Here is a 25,588-nt window from a genome sequence, read left to right as displayed (position 1 = left end):
TTTACTCTAACAATTTACACTTTAGCTCCACTACCAAGTAAACTGCCCTCCTTCTCCGTTCACTGGGGTTGCCAAGTTTGGTGGAGTCTTTATCTACATTTTGTATTAACACTCATATTGAACACTTTAAGAAAAGAGGTCTATGGCAGAAGTGTTTGTCAAATGTTTATTTTGTATTGTGTGGTGCTTTATTTGTCATTCTAATCATGCCTCGTGTATAATGTGAAAAAAAAATTAGGGTTGAACAAACTTTCATAATTCGATAGTTTACTGCAAGAGTCAGTGTTTACACATGTCGATATATATAATAAAACATCCACAATATGTTTAATACAGCAATATGTGATTACGTCTTTTTTTTTGGTAGGTTGACAAAAACACATAACTGGCAACCCAGTCAGTCAGCGTGCATGCAGTATTGTGTTGAGCAGCAGACTCCCCGCAGGGATCCCCAGGGTTACACACACAGCGCTGTTTAGATGGCTAACAGAAAGGAGTAACTTAGTGAACGGTGCTGCAAATACTCTGTGATCATCCAGCAAGTGTCTCGGGGCACGAATAACGACACAATGGAGGAAGAATTTGAAGATATCGATTCGTCCGGGAGATGGCAAAACCTCTTCAATGTAAGTCGGGACACTAGGCCTATCGTGTTTCTATGACGATCGGTTGCTAACCTAACGTTACTTGGCGAGCTAATTGGTTAGCTAACCCGTTAGACTCCTTTCCCAGTATTTGGTTACTTTTAGCCCTCTAGTCGACTCGGTTACTGGTGGTGACTTATAGACTTCATCACGTCATGTAGAGGTTATGTACAGTACTATGCACGTATGTAGGACGAATGAGAAACTAGCAGCCCGCGCTAGTAGTCCCTGACTTCCGCAGCTAGACAGCTTGTAACGTTAGCAAGAAAACGTGCAGCATAGTTGAGCTCGGTTAGCTAGCTAATGCTGGATGACGCTCGCAGACGTCAGCTGCAGTTTCTGAGAACTCATCAGGACTTCCAGAGAAAAGCGCATGTGTTTCACCACCAGCTGTCTGAGAGAGCCCAGCATTTCTAATATTTCTGTTCCGGTTGTTGAACTCTGGCTATGGCCGTATAATAATCAGCTAGCTACTAACCCGGGGATAACATGCATTTGGAGAGGTTTAACAGTTAACGCTGCCCTGTTTGGATGTTACTGAGAAACACACGTAAACAATCACTTTATAGATTAAAAACGATTATGAATATAGTAGATGGCTAAAGCTGGATAAACTGTCCCGGGCTTGTATATAAATCTATTTTGATAGAGTACTAATGAAGTCAAAGGTCTAAAACTGTGCAGAGTGTAATAAGTATATCACGAGAAGGGGAATTGCTTTTCTCATGTTTGACTAACTATCAGACCCGGTAACTAAATAGATGGTAATATTGACACAAGTGAGTGTGCGTTTCAGTGAAAGCATCTACAGTTTATGTTAACTGGTAATAATAATCAAAATGCATGTAAACTTGCTATATAACATTACGATTCCATGCTATACTTTATACTTTATACTTTTTTATAATACCGTTCTCATTCCTTTTAAGGTCATTATAACTGATGATAAGGATCGTAATATTTATAACAGTGTAATACTGCAAACTGATATTTTCTGTGAAGGTCATCATACCGTGAACATCTTACAACCACAGTTCCTCTGAATCTAGAACAGCATGCATATTCTGCTAAAGACCTTTTCCTCATTGTGTGGTGTGCACATTAGTGTTGGCTGTGTTACTGGCTTCCACTTCAACCAGACAGCAGGTGTTTGTTATACTGTGCACCGGTTTGTTTCACAGCGTGTGTTCCTCATCAACGTAATGGGACACTCCTAACTTCCCACTTGTATCTTTTGGTTCTGGTCTCTGGCAGGAGATCCGTAACCAGGCCAGTGAATATCCCTACAAAGTGGCGAAGCTTCCAGCCAATCGGAATCTGAACCGCTACAGAGACGTTAGCCCATGTGAGTCATGAGACGGACGAGGTTCTTAATATACAATGTGTGTTCCTGCGAAGTGAGCGACGTCTGTGTGATTTGTAATGGTTCCGTATTTGTCTCCACCTGGTTTCAGACGACCACAGTCGGGTGAAACTCGAAAACTCTGAAAATGACTACATCAACGCCAGTTTAGTCATGGTGGAGGAAGCCCAGCGAGCTTACATTCTCTCTCAGGTACGGCTTCGGCACAAGCAGTGGCTGCATAAGTATACGTTTATAAAAGAGAAGAAGAATGTGCAGGATTTCCCTCTGATGTTTACGTGAGCTTTTGATAATGACAGGACTTTTTCTCTCTTTGTATGTTTCTTTCTTTTGCTTCCACAGGGGCCTTTGAGGAACACCTGTGGTCATTTCTGGCTGATGATTTGGGAGCAGTGTTCCAAAGCTGTCATAATGCTCAACAGAGTCATTGAAAAGGGATCTGTGAGTAGATCTTCTTGTTTCCAGGCGTCAGATCTTGATCGTGTTAGCTGTAGATGTTCCTGCTACACACAGAGCACTTTGCATACATTGTCTACGGTTGTCTACTTCATCAGTCATTCTTAAGTCTACTACGACAAAACCTTTCTCTATTTAAACTTTTTTGCTGTAAATTAACCTGCCAAGTGGGCCTGAAAGGCTGGAAATATATGAGCTACTGGTTTCACTCAAATGAATGCATTCAAGAACACACTGTACCTTCCAGCTTTAGAAGAAGTCTGCCTCTTCTGGTCATCTATTGAAGAACACTTCATCATTACGCTTCATCAGTCCTCTATAGCTATTTCTCAAGATTCTGTTAAGCCCCAAATGATCCCTTCCTCTGCTTTGAATAGTGATTTGTGTCCGCTATCATTTTTTTCCACTAAGAAAAGATGGAAGAACCTCGCTAAAAGTCCCATCTCCTCCTTCTCCCCCGATGAAAACATCAGAATCTATGAAAATGCAAATATATACGATACTATCTTTTCATCTCAAAAGTTTAACTGCTGGACACGAGATGCCTCCGACTTCACTTTTAAAGTGCGTTCACTGGAGGTTTTAAACTTTCCACATTGTACTGATGGCTTCCAAACTAACTAAGATTTAAAGGAACAGTTCACCTCAAAACTACATATTTTTCCTCTCTTGAATATAATGGGACTATATGGCACTCGGGTTCTGGTGCTCAAAGTGCAAAACCAGTACATTTGGGAAACTCACAATCAATGTCTCTTGAAAAGGAACAATAAGGTTCAGGGACACAGGTGTTGAAGAAAATCCTCATAGAACTATAAAATATGTTGAACTTAGCACACTTAGTTTCATAAGAACATTCCTAGAAAGTGATAAAGGCGCGCCAGACAAATAGGAATATATCATTCCAATTGATTCCAAACGTTTCCCGTACGTGTATCATTTGTTCTGCCAAAGTGTTCTCTTGACCCAGACGAGGACATGAGAGCATGACGTAATGAGGAGACCAGATGTGCTGTATTTGTGGTTCAATCGATGGATTTGATTGGTGGAGAGTGACATAAGGGGCTGACTTGAGTGTTACCTTGTGTACATTAAAACACTTCCCGCTGGTTGCAAACTCCCACTTCTACGTCTCTTCTCGTCGTTCCTGCCAACAACACGGGAATTAAAAGTTCACCCAAAACGTTCATACTGGGTCTCATCAGGGTTGCAATGCTTTGTGGGAACTGCTTATTTATGACTTGTGGTAAACAAGCTGCCGAGTCCTATCGAGTGTAGTATCTCAGCACTATTGACTGTAGTGACCCTGAGGGAAAGTAATGTGATCCAAAGTGTTATTTGTACACAGTGCATTCCTTTACATTGGTAGAGAAGATGGATTCCCTGAATTCATGCAATCTTCTTAGGAATGAAGTCCGCCATGGATCCTCAATCAAAGTGCTTTCATCCCGCAAGACTCCACTCCGCAGCTCATCCTTCAGAGGCCTGGGGGGAGAGCGAGTGGCTTTCTTATCCGAGACTAACTTAATTCCTTTTTTTTGTCTCAACAGGAGAAGTGTGCACAGTACTGGCCCACCACAGAGGAGCTGCAGATGTCTTTCACGGACACGGGGTTCGTTGTCAGGCTGCTTTCAGAGGAGGACCGGTCCTACTACACGATCCGAGTGCTGGAGCTGCAGAACACAGTGGTGAGCACGAGAGGCAAACTATGAGACAGAAACTTTTTTTTTTAATGCAGAGTAGTTTGATCTTTAGAGTTGATATTTTGTCGGTGGGGGAAGACACTTTGTGTCTCGTTCTGGAAAACTGAGGGTGTTAACTGTATAAAGAATTCTCCCCCTTGCTTTGCTTCTGTCACTTCATCCAGATTACATTTTTCCGGACAGCTACTGGCTCTGACCTTTTACTTAACCTGTCTCAGCTGGCGTTATCCCGTGTGGTCGTAGCTGTTGTGAAGCATCTCAGCCCGTGGTTGTACTTGTCTTTTCAATGCAACTTTTGTCATCCGATCTTCCCAGGAGCCAGGACACGCTCCGAGTTCGCGCACCAGTTCTGATAGTTAGCTGATCCGAGACCGGATCTAGCTTGCGTTAAGTTGGGGGCACGTGTGTGTTTCCACACGTGACGCTAAAATGCGAACTGCCTGATCGGATACAGATTGGATACAATGTTTCAGCCATAGGAGCGGCTGTAATGGTGGATTAACAGGTTTCTGTTCCTGTCAAGTCTTTTTTTCTGCTTACTTCCTCCCTGCAGTATTGGTGGACTTGTTATAGCTTGTTAACGAAGCTCATGTTATTTGGCGATAAGCACATATTCCTCACAATTCTCCACAATATACTCCAGTACCCATTCTGCACACTACTTAGTATGCCAGAAAAATGTGTTCATAACATAGTATGTCAAATGCAGCATGCCAACAAATACCAGGATGTCCTACTGCATCCGGTCACATGTTGCACTGTGCAAGTCAGCACGCTGTTCTGGTGATTTTCACCCACAATCCTCGGCACAGCGGATACATGAGCAGGAGGGTCAAGATGCAATGTTATGACGAAGTAGTATGTCCCTATTGAATGCACACTGCATGCAGCAGTACATACTTTGTATGTACGTACTGGAAGTAAACAAGAAAAAGTTAGTGATTTGGAACACAGCTCGGGTCTCCCCTTTGCTCTCCTCGGGAGAAGAACTCCAGTGTGGAGGGAAGACAATGTGGAAGTTTTATAAATTGTGCGGATGCTCACTGAAATCCTATCTCGATGCGAGCCGGGCCCACCTCTGCATGTGTTCTGGCTGATTTGAAAAGACGAGTGCAGCCACAGCTTTAGTCTTAAAACGTATGGAGATGATCGGTGCTCTGCTTGACGGGTGGGGGGTGATGTTTTTCCAAGTGACAAATCAGCCCTGAGTCATGCAGAACTCTTGTCTCCACAATGCTGCTAAACACGGCCTGACATCACATTCCGCTGCAGACGGGGGAGTCGAGGGAGATCTACCACTTTCACTACACCACGTGGCCTGACTTCGGTGTCCCGGAATCCCCGGCCTCCTTCCTCAACTTCCTCTTCAAGGTCCGGGAGTCCGGCTCGCTGGGACCGGAGCACGGGCCCTCGGTGGTGCACTGCAGCGCCGGGATCGGACGCTCGGGGACCCTCGCCCTAGTGGACACCTGCCTGGTGCTGGTGAGGACGGAGAGGAGGAGAGGGGGGGAGGGGGATTATGAATGTACTCTGTGATAGTTCTAGAGGGAGAAATTGTTGCTTGTTGGGATTGTAGTTTTTTAATTCATCACATCAAAGAAGTGGATTTCAGTGGAAACCTTTTCTTTTTTGGCAGATGGACAGGAGGAAGAACCCGTTGTCGGTGGACATACAGAAGGTGCTGCTGGACATGAGGGAATACCGCATGGGCCTGATCCAGACCCCCGACCAGCTCCGCTTCTCCTACATGGCGGTCATCGAGGGAGCCAAGCTCATCCCAGCGGTAAACTCAGCAGCCCAGGTAGCTTTTTAAACCCGATTTAAATTTCAATCACGTAGCACTGAACTTTTAAAACTAGTTAAGGAAGAGTCCATTCAAGCCTCTATTTAAACATCAGTTTAGTTTTTCACTCTAAATTTGGTTAGATTGAATTCTTTTGCACCAAAACTCAAACTTTGATCCAATACGTGATCCAGTATTAACTATAAACTTACACTTGAGGCAGTTTAACTTTATAAATATCTGCCCTTTTTTGAGATGGATTGAGTAAAATCATCCCAAGTTCCTCTAAGGGACGGACTCAACCAGCCGAGCTTCATGATGCTGCTGCTGAATGTCTCTCTAGATACCGGTTCAGTAAGGAAACTGTTCTGGAGCTGAAACGGGAAGATTGGGCCAACTGGTGGTCTCTTTTCTTTCCTTACTGTGTTTTTTTATCCAATAATATTTGGCCATGTTGATCCAATTATTGGGCCAATCATTTCTTTCTTTCTTTTCTGCCGAGTCGACACGAGTAACGCCGGGCTAACTAGCTGACTTTTTATCGAGCTAACAAACAATGTGCCGTTTTATTAAGGACTACAAAGCAGCCTAAAGTTAACAGCCCCCCTCCTCTTGTATAGCCTACTTAATGGGACATGACGGCACGCTCATTGTAATTTGGTCAAGCAAGCTTCATATTGATAAAAACAGAGATTCAATTGAATTGTGCCACAGAGCTCTGCTTCATTTAAAACCTGAGTCTTGTGAAACTCTGGTTAAAAGTAATAAATAAATAAATCCAAATGAATCCTCGTGGCTGCAACCGCGCCTAAAAAAACAGGCGTTGTTGCAGTATCACTCTTCTGTTTTTACTTTAAAACCATTGTCAGCATCTTTATCATGATGCAATCAGCCAGCACACCTGATATTTACATTGTTTCCTCTACCTGCTCCTGATAATAGCATGAAAGCAAAATGGATATATTAAAACTGCAACATTGCCCCTGTCTTTTTGGGGGGGCTAAAATCTGTTAAAATATTTATTATTTAAATGTTGTAGCAATGGATTTGCCACCAACGGTCTTCCTTTGAGACGGCCCCCATCAAGCAACAACAAACGTATCATTTCTGTAAGTTTAGAGTAGCTATTCTGAAGCTTTCAGTCTGTAAATTGAAATAGTATAAACACAAAGGTGAATTTGGTCTTCTACAGTCCAAACAAATTCTCTCAGCTCGCCAAAGTCCGTCCGTCCTCTCCGTCGTAACTTTGCGTTCCTGTTCGCAGCAGAACAAGCAGAGAGGGATGTCCAGAGACGACTTGGAGGAGCCAGATCTGCCCCCTGCGTCACCCCCACCCCCACCACCACCACCACCACCACCAACTCCACCCCGGCCTCACCTCAACGACAGTATGCCCAACGGTCAGCCAGGACCCCGTCTGGAGCTCCAGGCCGCCTCGGGAGACCACCTGTCGGCAGGGGTGCCGGACGGCCACAGCGTGGCAGAGGACTCGGGGCAGTAAGTAGCAAGCTCACTGTCAGGTCATCTATGCATGTCACCTTCTTCGGACCCCAGAGAAACTGATCCCTGACCCCCTCCCTTCAGTTCCATTTCTTATTCTTCTGTAATAACTGAGCTCAGTGTTGATGGGATTCCCACGCCACCGCTTGCCGACCACTCACCCATTAACCGCCTCTTATTTCAGCGTCAGAAAGCGGCACCGCGAGGAGAGGATCGCCTGCACCGCGCAGAAGGTCCAGCAGATGAAACAGAGACTGAGCCACTCGGAGAGGAAACGAGACAAGTGGCTGTACTGGAGACCCATCCTGCTCAACGTCGGCGCCGGGGCGGCCGTGGCCGTCGGCCTGCTGGTGTGCTGGATATACTCCCAGTGAACACACTTTGGAAAGAAAACAAGAAAAGAAATGGACTCCTATTTTGCACCAGTACCTGGGATTAGGTACTCCCCTAGGTAGACGTAGACGGTAACACGAGCATAACTTAGGATATTTATTTCTTACGGTCAAAAATTGCGGGAGCGCTAGATCAAAAATACGATTGTGTGTGTGTGTGTGTATATTTTTCATGTTAAGATCTTAACAAACAAACAAAAAATTAGTAACATCTCAGGATCTTGGTGCCAGCACGACGATTTCATTTTCCTTCTTGCCACTCGATGAATGTACTGTATCATAGCGAACCGCTTTGAGAGCAAACTTACGTAAGGTGCAGTGCGAAGCAAGAGAATAATAATAACTCTGACGCGTTTAGTTCTTTCCTTACTTGTAACGGTCAGGTGCGTGTCGATCGTCCGTGGACACCTTTAACATTTCAAATGACTTGTTGCGTTGACTGTCCGCCCCACCATGAGACCCCAGAGTCTAGAGCCAAATAGTTTTTTCATAGGTTGTTCCAGAGCACCACTCGTTCTTCCACTCACATTTAGCAGGGCATCCCGATACGGCCAGATATATATTTTTGTGTGACTGGATACTTCATGGAGAGCTGCCCTGCTGATGTTTCAAACCTCTTTTTTTCTGTTCTATGAGCACCTTTTTTCATAAGGTTTGGTTGTCGCGTTCATCGTAAAAGTTCGTCACTGTTTAGTGCATGTATTTACCCACTGGATGGGTTTATGTGTGTACTTTCAGGGTTTTTTGTTAGTTTTTTTTTAGGAAAACCAAAGCAAAGGTGTCTGTAACAGCCAGGCAAGCTGTTCAATGAATGAAATCTTGTCCTGGAATGTATTTTTTCCATTGGAATCTCTTGAACATAACTGACACAAATATTACGCGCGACTTCTTAATTTAAACACATTGAAGCGGCGACAAATTGGTTGTGAATTGACTGGGACCAATCTAAAGCTATAATAGTGCAATTGAGAAGTTGGAGCAGAGCACCGTGGGACTGTAGTCAGGAGATCGTTAGGTGTTTGATCGCTGGTGGAGATAGCTTTAAATGTGCCTTGAAGTGAATTTAATTAAAAGAAAGAAAACTAAAATGGGTGTGCTCCAAGGTTCCCTAGCATGATCAGATAAAGGTTCATGAGAGCTGCTGTTTCCCACGTAACATGAGTAACACATTAGCGCTGCATTCACCGGTTTGTAGCAACTTGAGGTGTGGTACAGGGAGTGGTATCGGGAGTTGATTGTACACCAAATGTGTCATAAGCATGTACTGACCCCTTGAGATGAAATGGGTGTGTGGCTGATTTGCCAGTTGTCGCTGTTGGACATGGCTTTGACTCGTTTAGCCCAGAAGAGACGCATTTGACCGTAACATTCCATTCATTGTTGTTTTTCCTCATTTAAGGTTTCAGGGGAGTTTTTGTACACTGCTAAAAGCTGCAGTGAGAACATGACGGATGGTGTTTTTGAAAGAGGAAAAAAAGAGCAAACAAAACATGAAATACTTCCTAAAATAAAACATTCATCTTTTCTTTTCTTTTTTACCAAACCCTTCTTGTCTGCTTGTGTTATTTCTTTAATCTCTTGTGTCAGTAAAAAGCATCTTAACAGTGTCCACCCACAGCTCTGCTTCCCCTGCGCTGCACTGCTGTGCCACAGTTGTAATTTCATTCCGACCATGAGCTAAATCAATGCAGCCAGACGAGAGGCCTCCCACCATGGATTCCAGGAATTGATTCAATATTTCAAGAAGAGGCCTTACTCATATCGACTGCCGTAGTAATTTAATTTTCTCTTGTCTGTGGGATGGAATTGGCGTATGTGGAGAAGGAAGTACTGTATTTGTTGTATTAGCTGTCCACTGGTGTTTCCTTTTGAGTACTATAAACACAATAATCACATAAATGCTATTTATTAGAGAGCAAAACAACTCAGAATAGTTTTTTATAATATAAAACTAGTTGATTTAACATGAAACAATAACTGGTAAAAAGATGTAACTGGGCTGTTGCAATTTGGACTACAAAGGGGTCCTTTAAGGGTTGTCGTAGCGCATGCGATAATAGGCCAACCGATGCAATCCCTGAATAAAATGTCATATTTCTTCAAACGAAATTAAATTGAACGTTCCCTAAAATAAAGGGGGTATCCAGTGACAGTGCACTCGACCTATATTACTTATTTCCAGGACAGATTTGTCAAATACAACAACATTGAGCGCAGGACGCTGTCAGGCATCAGTAGGGCCGTATTCCCGCTTGCTTTTCCGCCACAGTTCAAACTGGCAGTTGTGCTGGTTATGGGTGCTTCTCATCCACTGGCTGTCACACAAATTGGATTATGTTACAGACGACACAATGTTTACAAGTATCGAGTTTTGCTCAAACACAAGTGTAACGTTCCTGATAGTACCCTATCACTAACGTAGCTAGCTGTTTTTTGCCTGAAAACACAGCTCGAGCTCATCAACTGTTACTGTGATGTCTCTGTCTCCAGAGAAAGCTTCCGAACTGAAGCAAATCATTCACAACCATCTGCTCAAGGTGAGCGAACTACTTCACTTCTATTTGTGTACGTGTATGTTATTAAACAAGGTCCTGTTGTGTGCCGTAATTCTAGCGACACATGGTTTAATAGTTACACATGTTTTCTTGAAGGGAGGCTGGTACGCCAAACGCCATTCAAACTATAGCAAATTAAAGTCTACGTCCTCATTGAAGAAAAGTGTACACATTATAAATCATTTTTTAAGATCTGGCACAACTCAACGTAATCTTTTATTAAGTTCGGCTCTACCAAATACGTATATGATGACATTATTTAACATTTGGTTGGTATTTTCAAGCTAGTTTACTTTACGCTAACTGCTATTAGCCTGTCTAGCCTACAGAGGTCTGTAAGCAGGCTGCCCTCTGAAGTACAGAAGTAGGTCAGATGAGTAGAGCTGCACCGATACATTAAGACAGCTGCTAGAGTTAATGTAATAGGGTATTGGTCCTGTATGATTAATCCTAGCAACTGGTTCTCTACGGAACCACAATTTCTCTGTTAGCATCAAGCTATTCATGTCTGAAAAGACATGAATCTCATAAAGACACAATCTCTATTTTGTTACAGCAGGATTCTAATGACAATCTGAGACCTGTACTTTCTGACAGGTCTACTGATCATAAACCTGATAGGTTACTTCTTCCTGTGAAGACTTTGAGCACTGCTGCATTTTGCCCACCACCCTCCCAACACAACACAACACAATACAGCAAAGAGGGATGAAGTTTGTCAGTGTGTGACGTCAGCGGTAGTCCAATTTGATCAATGGTGAATTTGTTGTGAGGGTGGGGAAAAAGAGTCTGTCTTAACAAGATATTCGTGTGAGCCCAGCGGCATCTGCTTGTGACTCTTGTTGAGGAAGAAGTGTGTGGGAGTGGTGTGTTCACCCGGTCTCTTTTGGTCACCAGATGGACATCCACGGGAGGATCCGAGAGGTGCTGGCCGAGACCATGAGGGATGTGCAAGGCCCGGCACATCGACCGCTGTCTGAGACGGATCTCCTCCACGCTCTGCAGCGCAGGGGCATCATAGAGGATGTGATGAAGGACCTACACTTTACCCAGGTCGGCCGACACTCAACGGGCAATCGCTCAGATTTGCATGCTTGACGATTAAGCAGTTCATGTAGATTAATTTGATTCATAACTGAATGTAAATAACGAACTTTGAAAAATAATTTCATACAATTTTGAACCCAGATGCAGATATCAATTCCTAAATTGTACAAATTGGTATGATTTAAATGACCAGCTGACTGTTTTGGTATTTGGTGTCATGTTGGTCTGCTTTGGTAGGAAGACACAACAGATGCTGAAACAGGGTCCCCTCCAAAGCCTGCTACTCACTTTGTTGACAAGAATATTACTCCGCTAAAAAAAAGTAAGTAATGTCCCGTACAAGTCCAAATACACCAACATAACAGCACGGCCTATTTCCTTTCCCTCAAGTCGTCCTTCTCAATGTTGGAACGGTTAAGTGAAGACATTCTTTTCATGCTCTCAGCCAATATTGACCCATCCAGGCGGCACTTGTATGTCCAAGTGCTTGGCGGTAAGGCCTTTCTGGAGCACCTCCAGGAGCCAGAGCCTTTACCCGGTCAGGTGTGCTCTACGTTGACGCTCTACCTGCACTTCCGCAACCAGAGGTTCCGCTCGAAGCCGGTGCCCTGCGCCTGCGAACCTGACCTGAAGGAGGGTTTCCTCCTAGAGATCCACAGAGACGGCACAGGTACGTCAGTCAGTCGGGACAGGCAGGTTGTTATGGTGCTGCTTAATTAGTTATCTATACTTAGTTTGTGATTTTTTTAAAATTGTGGTACCGTAGGTGAGGGCAGTAAAATGGCGGACGAGACCACCATGCTGTCTCTGTGTGACCCGGTTCACTTGGTGCTGATCAGGACGGACACCTCCGGTGAGACGGCGCTGGTCTCGTCCTACTTCCTGGACTGGAGGGCGGTCCTCGGCTCGCCCAGCGGGAAGACCTGCTTTGCCGTGGAGCTGATGGGAGTTGGTGAGGAATCGGTGATTCTGCTGAGCTGAATGCAGGAGTGACAGTGTGATACTGAATTATGAATGTGCTTATTTAAAAAAAAAGGTTACATCTCTATGGCGAGGAGTGAAGAATGATGAATGCAGTTCATTGGTAGAGTAGAGGAGTTTATTGTTATTGCATATACAGGTGCCCTGCTCAGACTGTTGCAGTGGTCAAACAATTGCATTCCAAACAAAGAATACCTCCTCTCCCAGACTAACCTTTAGTTATCAAATGAAAGTCACAAACATATTCTTTCCTAAAATTTCCGTAATCATCCAATCGGAAGACAATGTATTTAGTTTTTTAAAAGTCTTTAAATGATCATACAATAAGCAATAACAGTAAGTCTCACTAAAATCCTATGAACCTAAATGCAATAGTGCACACACGGATGTTTTGGTTTCATTATTTTTTTACATTATAATCTACATTAGTGTAGTAGTATATACCAACTATAGGATGATCTACAAATGATTGTGATATATATATTATCCCGATAATTGTCAAAATTTGCTTAAATTCTCTTCAAATGGCATCATAATAATCTGCATCACAGATAGGTCACTGTTGATGTTGAACAATAAACAAGCAATGTTAAATAAGGTAATCATAAATCATAAGATCCCCTTGCATAAATAAAGAATAGATATATTTAAAAAATATTGTAATTTATACGATTTTGTTTACGAATAGGTTTATTTACACATCCATCAAGTAAGTGACCTTTTTAGAAACTATTCTGAAGTAAACTATAAATTGCATGTATCTACTATAAATCCTGTTCCTGTTAGAATTCTGATCATCCCGGCTACACAATGAAAACTTTTATGTTTTTTGCAGTCAACATGTTTGTTTTTGTCTTTTTACAAAGAAACATCACGTAGAACACATAGAACACATCGTTCCCGGCCTCTCTGGCTGGTGAGCCCTTAAACCATTAAAAACTGCCTCCAACCCTTTTGAAAAACATGTACAGTAATACTGTGAAGAGGCCATAACATGTAGACTCCTGTAGTAATTTACAATAAAGGTAAGAGAAAGTAAAATAACACAAAGCATATTTATTGTCCTGTTGAATATCTTGTGAATCCATGGAGGGGTTGGAGCCCCCAGGCTGGAAACCAATGCTGTACAATGCTAACAGTTCTGTCGGTTTACCACCAGTAAATTAGTCAGTGTATGCTAGAAATATATGTTTTTCAAAAAACGTCTGCGGTTCGTTGGTAAGTGTTGCAGCAACAAGCTTCCAGTAACATGTCTGTGTGTCTCCAGGAAGTGAATGCAAAGTCCCGGCTGGTGTTCTGACCGTCAGCCTGGAGCTCTACCCTCCTCTCACAGAGATTCTGAGCGCCGCCGTCATCAGCACACAGGTCAGCACGCTGGAGTCTCTTCGTCTATGTTTCATTATTCGCCGGCTTCAGTATTCATGAATAAAACAGGCCCGTGAGATAACAGTGAATCATCGATGCTGTTGAGAATCGATCTTCCTCGGAGCCGATCTAGAGGCAGCATTGTAGCTATATGTAGTAACTGATGTCACTGTGTGCTTCTCATTCAGCAATCACTGGAGAGGCAGAGGACGGCAGAGAAGGAGAGGCTCTTCTTGGTTTATGCCAAACAGTGGTGGAGGGAGTTCCTGGAGATACGTCCATCAAACCAATCCAAAATGGTCAAGATCTTTGCCCAGGTTCGTCTAAATTAAACCCTTATATGACACGGTTTTTCGTACTTTGAAGGACATTCGTTTCTTAATCTTGACACGTTTTTTTTTTTTTTAGACCAGAGGACTGAATAGATGTGTTGCATATACTGTATAAGCAGACACTGCTGAGGGAGTTCCTCGGAACAACCTAATTCATTTGTTTCCCTGGTTTAGTGTGTTAGTGGTTTGGGCAGAAGACTTCTCATATTCCTAACCAGTTTAGGGAATATTGAATCCTGAACTCCTCAAATTCATATCTGCTCCAACCTGTCCCATTTTGTGTCTGTCTGTCTGTCTCTGCAGGACGAGAACGGCGTCAACCGGCCGACGTGTTCTTACGTGCGTGTCCTGCGGGCGGGCCGTCTGCTGGAGAGCCCCCGACAGGCGGCCCGCTTTGTCAGCCTGCTGGCCCACGAGAAGGCCCCAGTGGTGGGAGGAGGAGGAGGCAAGCAGGAGCAGTGGTGCTCATTAATGGCTTTCCTGTGTAGAGGGAAGGTGAGGAACCGGCCGGCGTCTTGGCAGCAACAACAGAGATGGGCTCATGTTTCAGAAGACAATGCACTTACTGTGCTGCTAGATCGGAACTGTCAAAGACAGAGACAATGGCAGATTTATGCACACCAAGGTTCCTGGTAAAGTTGGGGTAGGCAGGTTTTATTTTTGTCCCTTGGCAAAAAAAACAGCGCTAGCTGTTGAGCATATCAACAAGTGCAGACCAGATTTTTACTGTGCTTGTCTTGACACTCTTTTTCGCTTCCTTGGCTCTCGGCTGCTGTTGGCAAAAGGCTAAACTATTCGCAACATTTTGTCTCCATCTCTCTGCCAGTTAAGCCTTCTACTACCTGTAGCCAAAGGCTTAGGTGCTAGTGATTAAGCAGTAGTGTCGCCCAAAGTTTAGCAGAAAGCTAAACTATTAGCAACATTTTCTCTCTATCTCTTGAATAGTTTAGCCTTCTGCGAACTGTAGCTAGAATCTTAGCTGCAGCCTTTAGTAGAAGGCTTAACTATTAGCAACATTCAACACCAGCACATACAGCATCAGAGAAAATCACAGGCGTCTCTGAACAGATTCAGAGTTACAGTTTTTGAATCGGCCAGCACGATGAAACATTCAAGTTTTAAAATCATCTGTAATTCATTCTATTGATGAGGATGTGTGGTAAAAGAAGAGACCGATAAGATGAAAGGAACAGTGTGAAAAGAATCATAATCATTACAAATTAAGTGAATGCATGATACGTGATCTGCCGAATGCATTCAAATCAATGGAGAAAAGGTGTAGTTGACCGTATCCCCATATAACCTCAGTCTGCCCCCGCTAACTAATATCAATGGTGTCCTAAAACGATTTGTTCCCAGAGTCAGAAGGCGTCACATAAACTCAGCCCAGCTGCGTTTACATTCACTCCATTTCTGAGCATAGCCGATTGTGTCATTTCTGAGAAAGAGGGATTTGCGCAGAGTCGACTGACTGATGCGTTTTCATCACTGCTAGATAGCGGCGAATTTCCCAGACCCACCACAGGATAAATGTTCCCTGCCTCTCCTCTGTGAGCGGCTGGCAGGACAGACACAACGCAACTCTCGCAAAGTGGCCCTTGTCAGCTGTGATTTATGGGTTTCATTCCAGGGAAAATTAATTTAGCCTCATCAGTCCCCAGCCTGTTCCGATGCTGCCGTCCATATTTGCACTTCTGGGGAACATCTATCATTCTGACTTGCCAGTAACCCGAGCCAGCATATACAGCACACAGTACACAGCACACAGCACACAGCATACGGCATACAGCACGCAGCATGCAGCACGCAGCACACAGCATACAGCATACACCATACAGCACACAGCATGCAGCACACAGCACACAGCATACAGCACACAGCACACAGCATACAGCACACAGCATACACCATACAGCACGCAGCATACAGCACACAGCACACAGCATACAGCACGCAGCACACACCATACAGCACGCAGCACACAGCATACAGCACACAGCACACACCATACAGCACGCAGCACACAGCATACAGCACACAGCACACACCATACAGCACGCAGCACACAGCATACAGCACGCAGCACACACCATACAGCACACAGCACACACCATACAGCACGCAGCACACACCATACAGCACGCAGCACACACCATACAGCACACAGCACACAGCATACAGCACACAGCACACACCATACAGCACGCAGCACACAGCACACAGCACACAGCATACAGCATACAGCACACAGCATACAGCACACAGCATGCAGCACACAGCACACAGCATACAGCACACAGCATACACCATACAGCACGCAGCATACAGCATACAGCACACAGCATACAGCACACAGCATGCAGCACACAGCACACAGCATACAGCACACAGCATACAGCACACAGCACACAGCATACAGCACACAGCATACAGCACACAGCACACACCATACACCATACAGCACACACCATACAGCACACACCATACACCATACAGCACACACCATACAGCACACAGCACACACCATACAGCATACAGCACACACCATACAGCATACAGCACACACCATACAGCACACACCATACAGCACACAGCACACACCATACAGCATACAGCACACACCATACAGCATACAGCACACACCATACAGCACACAGCACACACCATACACCATACAGCACACACCATACACCATACAGCACACACCATACAGCACACAGCACACACCATACAGCATACAGCACACACCATACAGCATACAGCACACACCATACAGCATACAGCACACACCATACAGCACACAGCACACACCATACAGCACACAGCACACACCATACAGCACACACCATACAGCATACAGCACACACCATACAGCACACACCATACAGCATACAGCACACAGCACACACCATACAGCATACAGCACACACCATACAGCATACAGCACACACCATACAGCATACAGCACACACCATACAGCATACAGCACACACCATACAGCACACAGCACACACCATACAGCATACAGCACACACCATACAGCATACAGCACACACCATACACCATACAGCACACACCATACAGCATACAGCACACACCATACAGCACACACCATACAGCATACAGCACACACCATACACCATACAGCACACACCATACAGCACACAGCACACACCATACAGCATACAGCACACACCATACAGCACACAGCACACACCATACAGCACACAGCACACACCATACAGCATACAGCACACACCATACAGCATACAGCACACACCATACAGCATACAGCACACACCACACACCACACAGCACACACCATACAGCATATACCATACAGCATACAGCACACAGCATACAGCACACACCATACAGCATATACCATACAGCATACAGCACACACCATACAGCATACAGCACACACCATACACCATACAGCACACACCATACAGCACACAGCACACACCATACAGCATACAGCACACACCATACAGCACACAGCACACACCATACAGCACACAGCACACACCATACAGCATACAGCACACACCATACAGCATACAGCACACACCATACAGCATACAGCACACACCACACACCACACAGCACACACCATACAGCATATACCATACAGCATACAGCACACACCATACAGCATACAGCACACACCACACACCACACAGCACACACCATACAGCATACAGCACACAGCATACACCACACAGCATACGGCATACAGCACGCAGAATACAGCATGCACCACACAGCATACACCATACAGCATACAGCACACACCATACAGCACACAGCACACACCATACAGCACACAGCATACAGCACACAGCATACAGCATACAGCACACAGCATACAGCACACAGCATACACCATACAGCACACAGCATACACCATACAGCATGCAGCAGCATACAGCACACAGCATACACCATACAGCATGCAGCAGCATACAGCACACAGCATACAGCACACAGCATACAGCATACAGCACACAGCATACAGCACACAGCATACACCATACAGCACACAGCATACAGCACACAGCATGCAGCAGCAGCAGCACACAGCATACAGCACACAGCATACACCATACAGCACACACCATACAGCATACACCATACAGCATACACCATACAGCACACAGCATACAGCACACAGCATACACCATACAGCACACAGCATACACCATACAGCACACAGCATACAGCACACAGCATACACCATACAGCATACAGCATACACCATACAGCACACACCATACAGCATACAGCACACACCATACACCATACAGCACACACCATACAGCACACAGCACACACCATACAGCATACAGCACACACCATACAGCACACAGCACACACCATACAGCACACAGCACACACCATACAGCATACAGCACACACCATACAGCATACAGCACACACCATACAGCATACAGCATATACCATACAGCATACAGCACACAGCATACAGCACACACCATACAGCATACAGCACACACCACACACCACACAGCACACACCATACAGCATACAGCACACAGCATACACCACACAGCATACGGCATACAGCACGCAGAATACAGCATGCACCACACAGCATACACCATACAGCATACAGCACACACCATACAGCACACAGCACACACCATACAGCATACAGCACACAGCATACAGCACACAGCATACAGCATACAGCACACAGCATACAGCACACAGCATACACCATACAGCACACAGCATACACCATACAGCATGCAGCAGCATACAGCACACAGCATACACCATACAGCATGCAGCAGCATACAGCACACAGCATACAGCACACAGCATACAGCATACAGCACACAGCATACAGCACACAGCATACACCATACAGCACACAGCATACAGCACACAGCATGCAGCAGCAGCAGCACACAGCATACAGCACACAGCATACACCATACAGCACACACCATACAGCATACACCATACAGCATACACCATACAGCACACAGCATACAGCACACAGCATACAACAGCAGCACAAGTCCGCAGCACAAACCCAGGCCTCTCTACCGGAAAATGTGTACGAGTGAAATAAGACTTGCTTACTGCCACGGGCAATCTCCAGCAGACTGTTCTTGTCTGTGTTCAACACTTGAGAAAGACTAACAGTGCAGAGAAAACCGAATATTGTATTTCTGTTTAAACAGACTGGTCTAATTCATCATGCAGTGACATGTTGAATTAGTCAAGCAGATGGTATGAGGACGGTCGTAAACATCTTCAAATCTTTCTAAATATTGGGACTTGGAATACGTCAATACTTCTACAAAATAGAAGTATATATTTTCAAGAAGAAAATTGGTTAATTTTTAGAATAAAGTTGGAACATTTCGAGAATAGTTATATTTCAAGAATAGAGTTGTAGTTATAGGCATATAAAGTCACAATATTATTTGCAATATAAAATCTGAATTATTCATGGATATATAGTTGTAATATTTTAAGATGTTAATGCTCAAATACGCTGTCGCACATTTTGCCGTGTAGCCACCCTCAAAGAAAGATGGAGGCTTATTTGAGAAATGAATTCTTAGACTTTAAGAATATGGATTTATGATATGTACCTGAATAATCGAAGTTCATAGGTCTACCTACTGGGATGTGGAGCCTCTGAGTGGAGCTCACTGGAGCCTCATTGTTTCTCTCACTAGGGTTAAAAGAAGCCGTCATACCTGTGCAGCTCTACAGTGGAAGAAGTCCTGTTGCTCTTGAAGAACTGACTTTAAGAGAGCTCTGAACACTAAACACACTGTTGATAATGTAGTTTCCACATTTCAAACTCACCAAAGGACCTGAGCTCATCCCCGTCTGTGCTCCCCAGGGAGACTGCGAGGACCACGCCGCCCTATTGTGCAGCCTCTTGCTGGGCTTTGGCCTGGATGCGTACGTGTGCGTGGGCACCAAAGCCAAGGCAACGCCGCACACCTGGGTCCTGACCCGCGGCACTGATGGGAGCGTCACCTTCTGGGAGAGTCTGACGGCACACAGGTCCGTCTTTCTTTTGTTGTTGTTCTTCAGACGGCCGATAAGTTGTAACACAGCTGCTTTTACTTCCTGCTCCCCTTTTAATATGTATGTGTAGGATACAAAAGACGTATGCGCACATTTCTGGGTTTTTTTGTAACCAAACACTGAGGAATCATTTGAACTACTTTCGCTTTGCATCAGTTAGCTTATGAGCCAGTCTGTGTGTTTGTCATCTCTTCTGGGACAAAGATGGGACAAAGATTTGCTCTATAGCTACTTCTAGCCATTTACTTTAGGTGGAAACTGAAATGTTGATTAATGTGCACTGTGCCTGGTAAATAAATCTAAGAATCCATTTGAGCCAGAGTATACGGATGTTCAGAACGAGCCTTCCCCTTGAGCGGGACCTGGACCCAATAATAAACAGACAGGAAGCGAAAGGTAAAGAGAGAATGTGCTTTTCTCTGTGGGATGTTTTCAGACATTTAATATATAATAACACTCTGAGCCCGTCACGTCACATTGACGCTGCTCCTTTGCCCTCGCAGCTTATTTCGCGGTTTGCCGGTTACAGCGTTCTCCCTCGATACTGGACCAATTAAAAAGATTGTTGTCCCGAGTAGTCGCTTCGACATAAAATCATGGCGAAGCAGGGTCCAGGTTGAAAGTTATTTAAGCCACGCCCTCAAAACAACATGGCCTCATGGATTTGATGATAATGATTTCTCTTCAAATGTTGTTAATGTGTTTGTCATGACAGTAATTAGCCTCGACCTCCCATATATATGCTCAGATACCTGCACCGGGCCATAGACCCGGACGCCCCGCCCCTGGCCCCCCAGCCCAAACCCTCCTCCCCCTACCGCACTGTGGGCTGCGTCTTCAACCACCAGACCTTCCTGGCCAGCTGCCAGCCCTCCGCTGCTGTGGAGCTTTGCATCTTTGACTTCCAGGTAACAGAACGGTGTTCTGTTACTCATATGTCCATTGTTGTATTGTTGTGTTAACAGTCAGGGACAGGGTTTTGGTGAAATGAGTGTCAATATATTTACACCGCATATTGAATCTGCCAGAGAAAATCTAGTGAAATGTGGGAGTCAGACAGCCTGGAGCAGAGGGCAGTGGGTGGGTGCCAGGGAAATGAAATCGGCAACAGTTCCATTCATCAGCAGCTCGCCGTCCTGTCGTGTTACCCTAAAGGCTGGCAGAGAAGCCCCAGCGGCTACACTGTAGCTTTTTGTGTTCTTTTTATCACAAAATAAAGATAAGCGCATCAGCTTTTTTCTTCCCTCCTTCTTTTCCTCCAGAATCAGTCTCGGTGGAAGGCGATGAGCGAAGAGGCTCTGAGGTCCGTTTGCGCCCCGGGCTCCACCGCCTCTCTGCCCCCTCTGCCTCCACTCTGTGCCCCGTCTCTGGATCCAGCTGCTGCCAGCAACCAGCTGGAGCTGGAGATGCGCTTCCTGGTTTCCGAGCACAGGAAGGTAAGACACAGTGCTGGACGAGATGAGGACACCTAGAGTCTGGGAGTTTTAGGTCATGTATGAGTCACTGAGAAATGCCACTGCTTTATTTGAACTGGATTCAGGACACTTTTAAGTGTGAGATTTACTGTGTCTGTACTCCAGGACCTGGAAGTGGCGACCGTGTGGGACGACCACCTGTCCTACCTGCTGTCCTCGGCGCTGTCGGCCTACGAGCTGGAGCGCTGCACCGGCGTCTCGTGCGGCAACGAGGAGTTCCAGGATGCGGTGAGGAGGGCGGTGCCGGACGGGCACACCTTCAAAGGCTTCCCCATCCACTTCTTGCACCGCAATGCTCGCAGAGCATTTGCCACCTGCCTCAGGTGAGCTAGTGGGTGGGTGTACGGTGAACGCGTGGTGAGAAGAATCCCTCAATCTGATCATTCAACCCCTTTCAGAGAGGGGGCTGTCGGACCATTTCCACAAATTCTGGGAAGTAGCACTGCAGTGATCGAAGCCCGAGGCAGCACTGCAAAAAGCCCGCCATTTTTCCCCATGAGACGATTTTGTTTGCACTATACCTCAGGCTTAGGGCAGCAAATCCCCACCAGCTGCAGCGGATTGTAGCAGATCCTGAACTAAGAGCTCCCTGTAGAGAGAGAAGAAAATCTCCCCGTAGGAACAACATTCCACGTCTCTCTTACAAATCCTGCCAGCGTTGAACACACAGTGCTCCGCTGTGTCCTGAGCTCCTGGCTACAAAGATTGAAATCTGGCTTAAAAGTCACACAGTCCCTCTTAGAAATAACAAGGTACTAACTAGAACCATGTAGGGTTCTTAGGAAAGGGAGAACTTCATAAAGGTTCCACCTGGAACCCTTCAAGAGGGTTCTACCTAGAAGCATGTAAAGGGTCTACCGAGAACAATCTGTGAACGGTTCCATCCAGAATCCCCTGTGAGGTCCTTGCGTTCCCTAAAGACCGCTGTAGTTCTCTGACATGCTTGGAGAGGGAGGAATGAGTGGAGGGATGTTTAGTTTGTTGCAATCTGCAACTCAACCAACAGATGAATCCTACACACTGGTCCTTTAACGAATAGGGGAAATTGGGTTTACAATACAGAATGAATGGAAGCAGCACAAACCTGCTGGTTAACTGAAATATCACTCCAGTATATCTAGTATTGCTTTTCAGTGAAATGTATGTAAAACCTTGCAGTGCATCATATTCCATGTGTCTGTTGTCACTTCCTGTGCAGGTCTGTGTTCTGTGAGGAGATAGTATGTTGCCGTGGCGACCATGTGAGGCTCGCGGTCCGCGTCCGTGTGTTTGCCTACCCGGAGAACGCGTGTGCAGTGTGGATCATGTTTGCATGTAAATACCGCTCTGTGCTCTGACCGTCGGACAGACGGGAAACCACAGGCCTGGTACTGGTCCATCAGAAGACCTGGACCCACGATGAGACTCGGGGACATGTGCTCAGACATGCTGCTGTGATCCTCGGGCCTTTATAGACTTGTACAGACATTTACACATAACTGTATTTAGATATCTATTTTTGTAAATAAATGGAACTTTTTAAAATATCTGTGTACTTTTTAGAGCTTATTGTCTTATAGTCATTCTCTGTCCTTTCAACCCTCACTTTAGATAAAGAAAAGCCTAAACAAAGAAAAACCTTTGGCAGAGAAGAAATAAAAGAAACTTAAGAAAGAGCAACTGAGAAGGATCTTTCAGCCAGAACGGACAGACGGGCAACACACGTCATGTGTACAGAATAACCAACATAATAGAGAATAGTACATAGAATGGGAACATCTCGATAATTCAGTTTTCATCAAATCATTGGATTGTTTTGAGCTGGTCGAGGTGGCCGTAACAAAGGAGACAGACTATGAGAACATTTAACAAATGAAAGCACCGTAGACCAAACGAAAGGGTCAAATGATGTCATTAAAGTAGGAGGTTTAGATGTAGGGTCTCTACTGGCTGTGTTCAGTGCATGAGTAGAAGACGTGGGTGCAGAAAAGCAAAGCAAGGACTCACGCAACACCAACGCAAAGGGGAGAGACACGAGGTGCAGCAGGATGGACCGACAGCCAGAGACCGTTTCATTAAAATGCTCAATTCCTAACGTCTTGTCCTAAAAATCTCCTGTAGCACTCAAAGTAAAAACATCCATATCAAATGAAAAGAATGCAGAAGACCTGCTCTGTATCCAACACAGAGTGTGTTGCTTTTCAAGACATCAAACCTTGGACTGTTCAATAGCTTCTAATAAAAAAAACACACACAGCTAATGAGATGCCAGCATTCTGAGGATTACTCATGTAAAATACAGCAAGCAACAATAATGCTGTAATGGTGGAAAGTGGGTTGTGCTCACATATATTACAGTAAGCAAAGTCATTCTCTGCACAGGTTGACATTCCATTATATCTATCTTTATTTCTTTTTTTATTGTAGATTGCAGGTAAGAATTTAGATTTTTTTTTTGCATAAAAGAGTGAAAACTGAGCCAAAGGGGATCCTCTGTGGGTATATCCGTGTTTTGTAATACATGAACTCGGCACTAGATGGGGTGTTAATACAGCCGTTGGCTCGGCGGATGTAGCCGCGGCCTTCTGTTGCATCCTGAGCTGCTGGATGCAAACACAGCGTCCCTGTGAGCCAGCAGCCCCTCTTCAGAGCGTCTTTACACAGGTTAACATGTTAACATGACCACGTGGTCACGTCACGGGTCCACTCCAGCACTCGCTGCCTGGTGGAGAGAGATCAAATCAATACAGATGCAGAACCCCCCCCCCCCCCCCCCCCCACTGCAGGGAGAATTAACGGATTTAAATTGATTTTTATTTTACGTTTGAAGATATGTTTTATGTTTGGCTTTTCACGAGCCACAGTAAAGACATTGTTCTGGCTGGAGAGCCACTGAAACCCCACAGGCCGGCGTCGATGCCTAATTCAAGGCCGACTGTGAAATTGCTGCAGAGGGCGAAGTGACAGCAGCCTGGTTCAGTGAGTTATTGTGCGGTTCGGGGAAGTCAACTCGGAAAGTTCTGCCCTGATTGAAGTGCTCTATTAATTGACATGCAGAGGCGAGTTTTGTTTCTGTGGAGTGTGCTTTGTTTTTTGTTTTTTTCAAACGCTCCCCGCCATATTCCTCCGTGCTGTTTGGAGGTTCTGGGGGAATCGTTGACACATCAACCCCAAACTTTTTGACAAGAAGCCTGTGAGGATGGCCAATTAATTCATTTCTTTTTCTTTTTCCGGGAGCTAATTTGCAATTCTGCATTTGCCCCAGAGTTGTTGAACATGGAGATCAGGAGGGAGGCTGAAAGAGCGAAATGGAGAGCTAATGAATAATTCCTCCTTTTTTTTTACTGAATGTCACTCACACACACACACACATACATACTTCCGTTTCACTCATTACTGTATACCACAGGAAGACCGTGCAGCAGAGGAAGTGTTTGATGCTGGGAACTCAGGTATGTGTTCAGCCCATATTAAACAGCAGCACTCAGGTGTAATTGACTAATAGGCCATGTGGGATGTATGAAACCGGAAGAGAGGAGAGAGGGGATGCTGGGTTTCTGTAGTGTAACAAAACCATCACTCACACCTCGCATCTCAACACCGCTGCTGCTAACGCAGTGTTTGCTTTCAGGCGACAGTTTTACATGGAGGGGAACACAGGACGAAAAACATTGTTTTTCAAGCGCTGGTCAATTGAGAGATTTGGGCTGTTGAGCTTCTATACCACGCCTTCTTTCAGACTAGTGGAAAGAAAACATCCACCATTCACCTTTAGTTGTGTATTTTACTCCGTTGTGTATTTGCGTCTGTTAGATAACGCCTCATTTTCATTTCAGATATCTTCTCATACAAACACATAATTGTCATAATGTCAGTAATCAACTGAGGAAGTGTCATGGTAATATCTATAGTTTAATTGTGTACCCTACTCA

At 45.0% G+C, this 25,588-nt stretch overlaps 2 protein-coding genes across 3 annotated transcripts; both read left to right on the top strand.

Moving 5' to 3' along the window:
- Window positions 1-426: 426 nt before the first annotated feature.
- ptpn2a (protein tyrosine phosphatase non-receptor type 2a) lies at window positions 427-9,378 on the top strand. Of its 2 annotated transcripts, none has more exons than XM_079165119.1 (9): window positions 427-626; window positions 1,899-1,989; window positions 2,099-2,199; window positions 2,350-2,448; window positions 4,014-4,151; window positions 5,439-5,648; window positions 5,803-5,967; window positions 7,217-7,446; window positions 7,634-9,378. In XM_079165119.1, exons 1-9 carry the CDS (start codon window positions 570-572, stop codon window positions 7,821-7,823), a joined length of 1,281 nt encoding a protein of 426 aa, XP_079021245.1. In that variant the 5' UTR covers window positions 427-569; the 3' UTR covers window positions 7,824-9,378. The 2 variants fall into 2 exon arrangements, with proteins under 2 accessions (XP_079021245.1, XP_079021244.1); XM_079165118.1 differs by having other exon boundaries at window positions 7,214-7,446.
- An 810-nt stretch (window positions 9,379-10,188) lies between these two features.
- On the top strand, window positions 10,189-23,133 carry cep76 (centrosomal protein 76). Its single transcript, XM_079164366.1, has 13 exons — window positions 10,189-10,378; window positions 11,294-11,449; window positions 11,681-11,765; window positions 11,889-12,113; window positions 12,210-12,395; window positions 13,692-13,789; window positions 13,978-14,106; window positions 14,425-14,616; window positions 20,012-20,178; window positions 20,951-21,110; window positions 21,465-21,638; window positions 21,783-22,000; window positions 22,876-23,133. The coding sequence occupies exons 1-13, from the start codon at window positions 10,316-10,318 to the stop codon at window positions 23,012-23,014; spliced, it is 1,992 nt and encodes a 663-aa protein (XP_079020492.1). The 5' UTR covers window positions 10,189-10,315; the 3' UTR covers window positions 23,015-23,133.
- The last annotated feature ends 2,455 nt before the right edge of the window (window positions 23,134-25,588 follow it).

This window comes from Pholis gunnellus (assembly GCF_910591455.1).
Source record: "Pholis gunnellus genome assembly, chromosome: 8".
NCBI classification, from domain to species: domain Eukaryota; kingdom Metazoa; phylum Chordata; class Actinopteri; order Perciformes; family Pholidae; genus Pholis; species Pholis gunnellus.
This window is presented reverse-complemented; position numbering and strand designations above follow the sequence as displayed.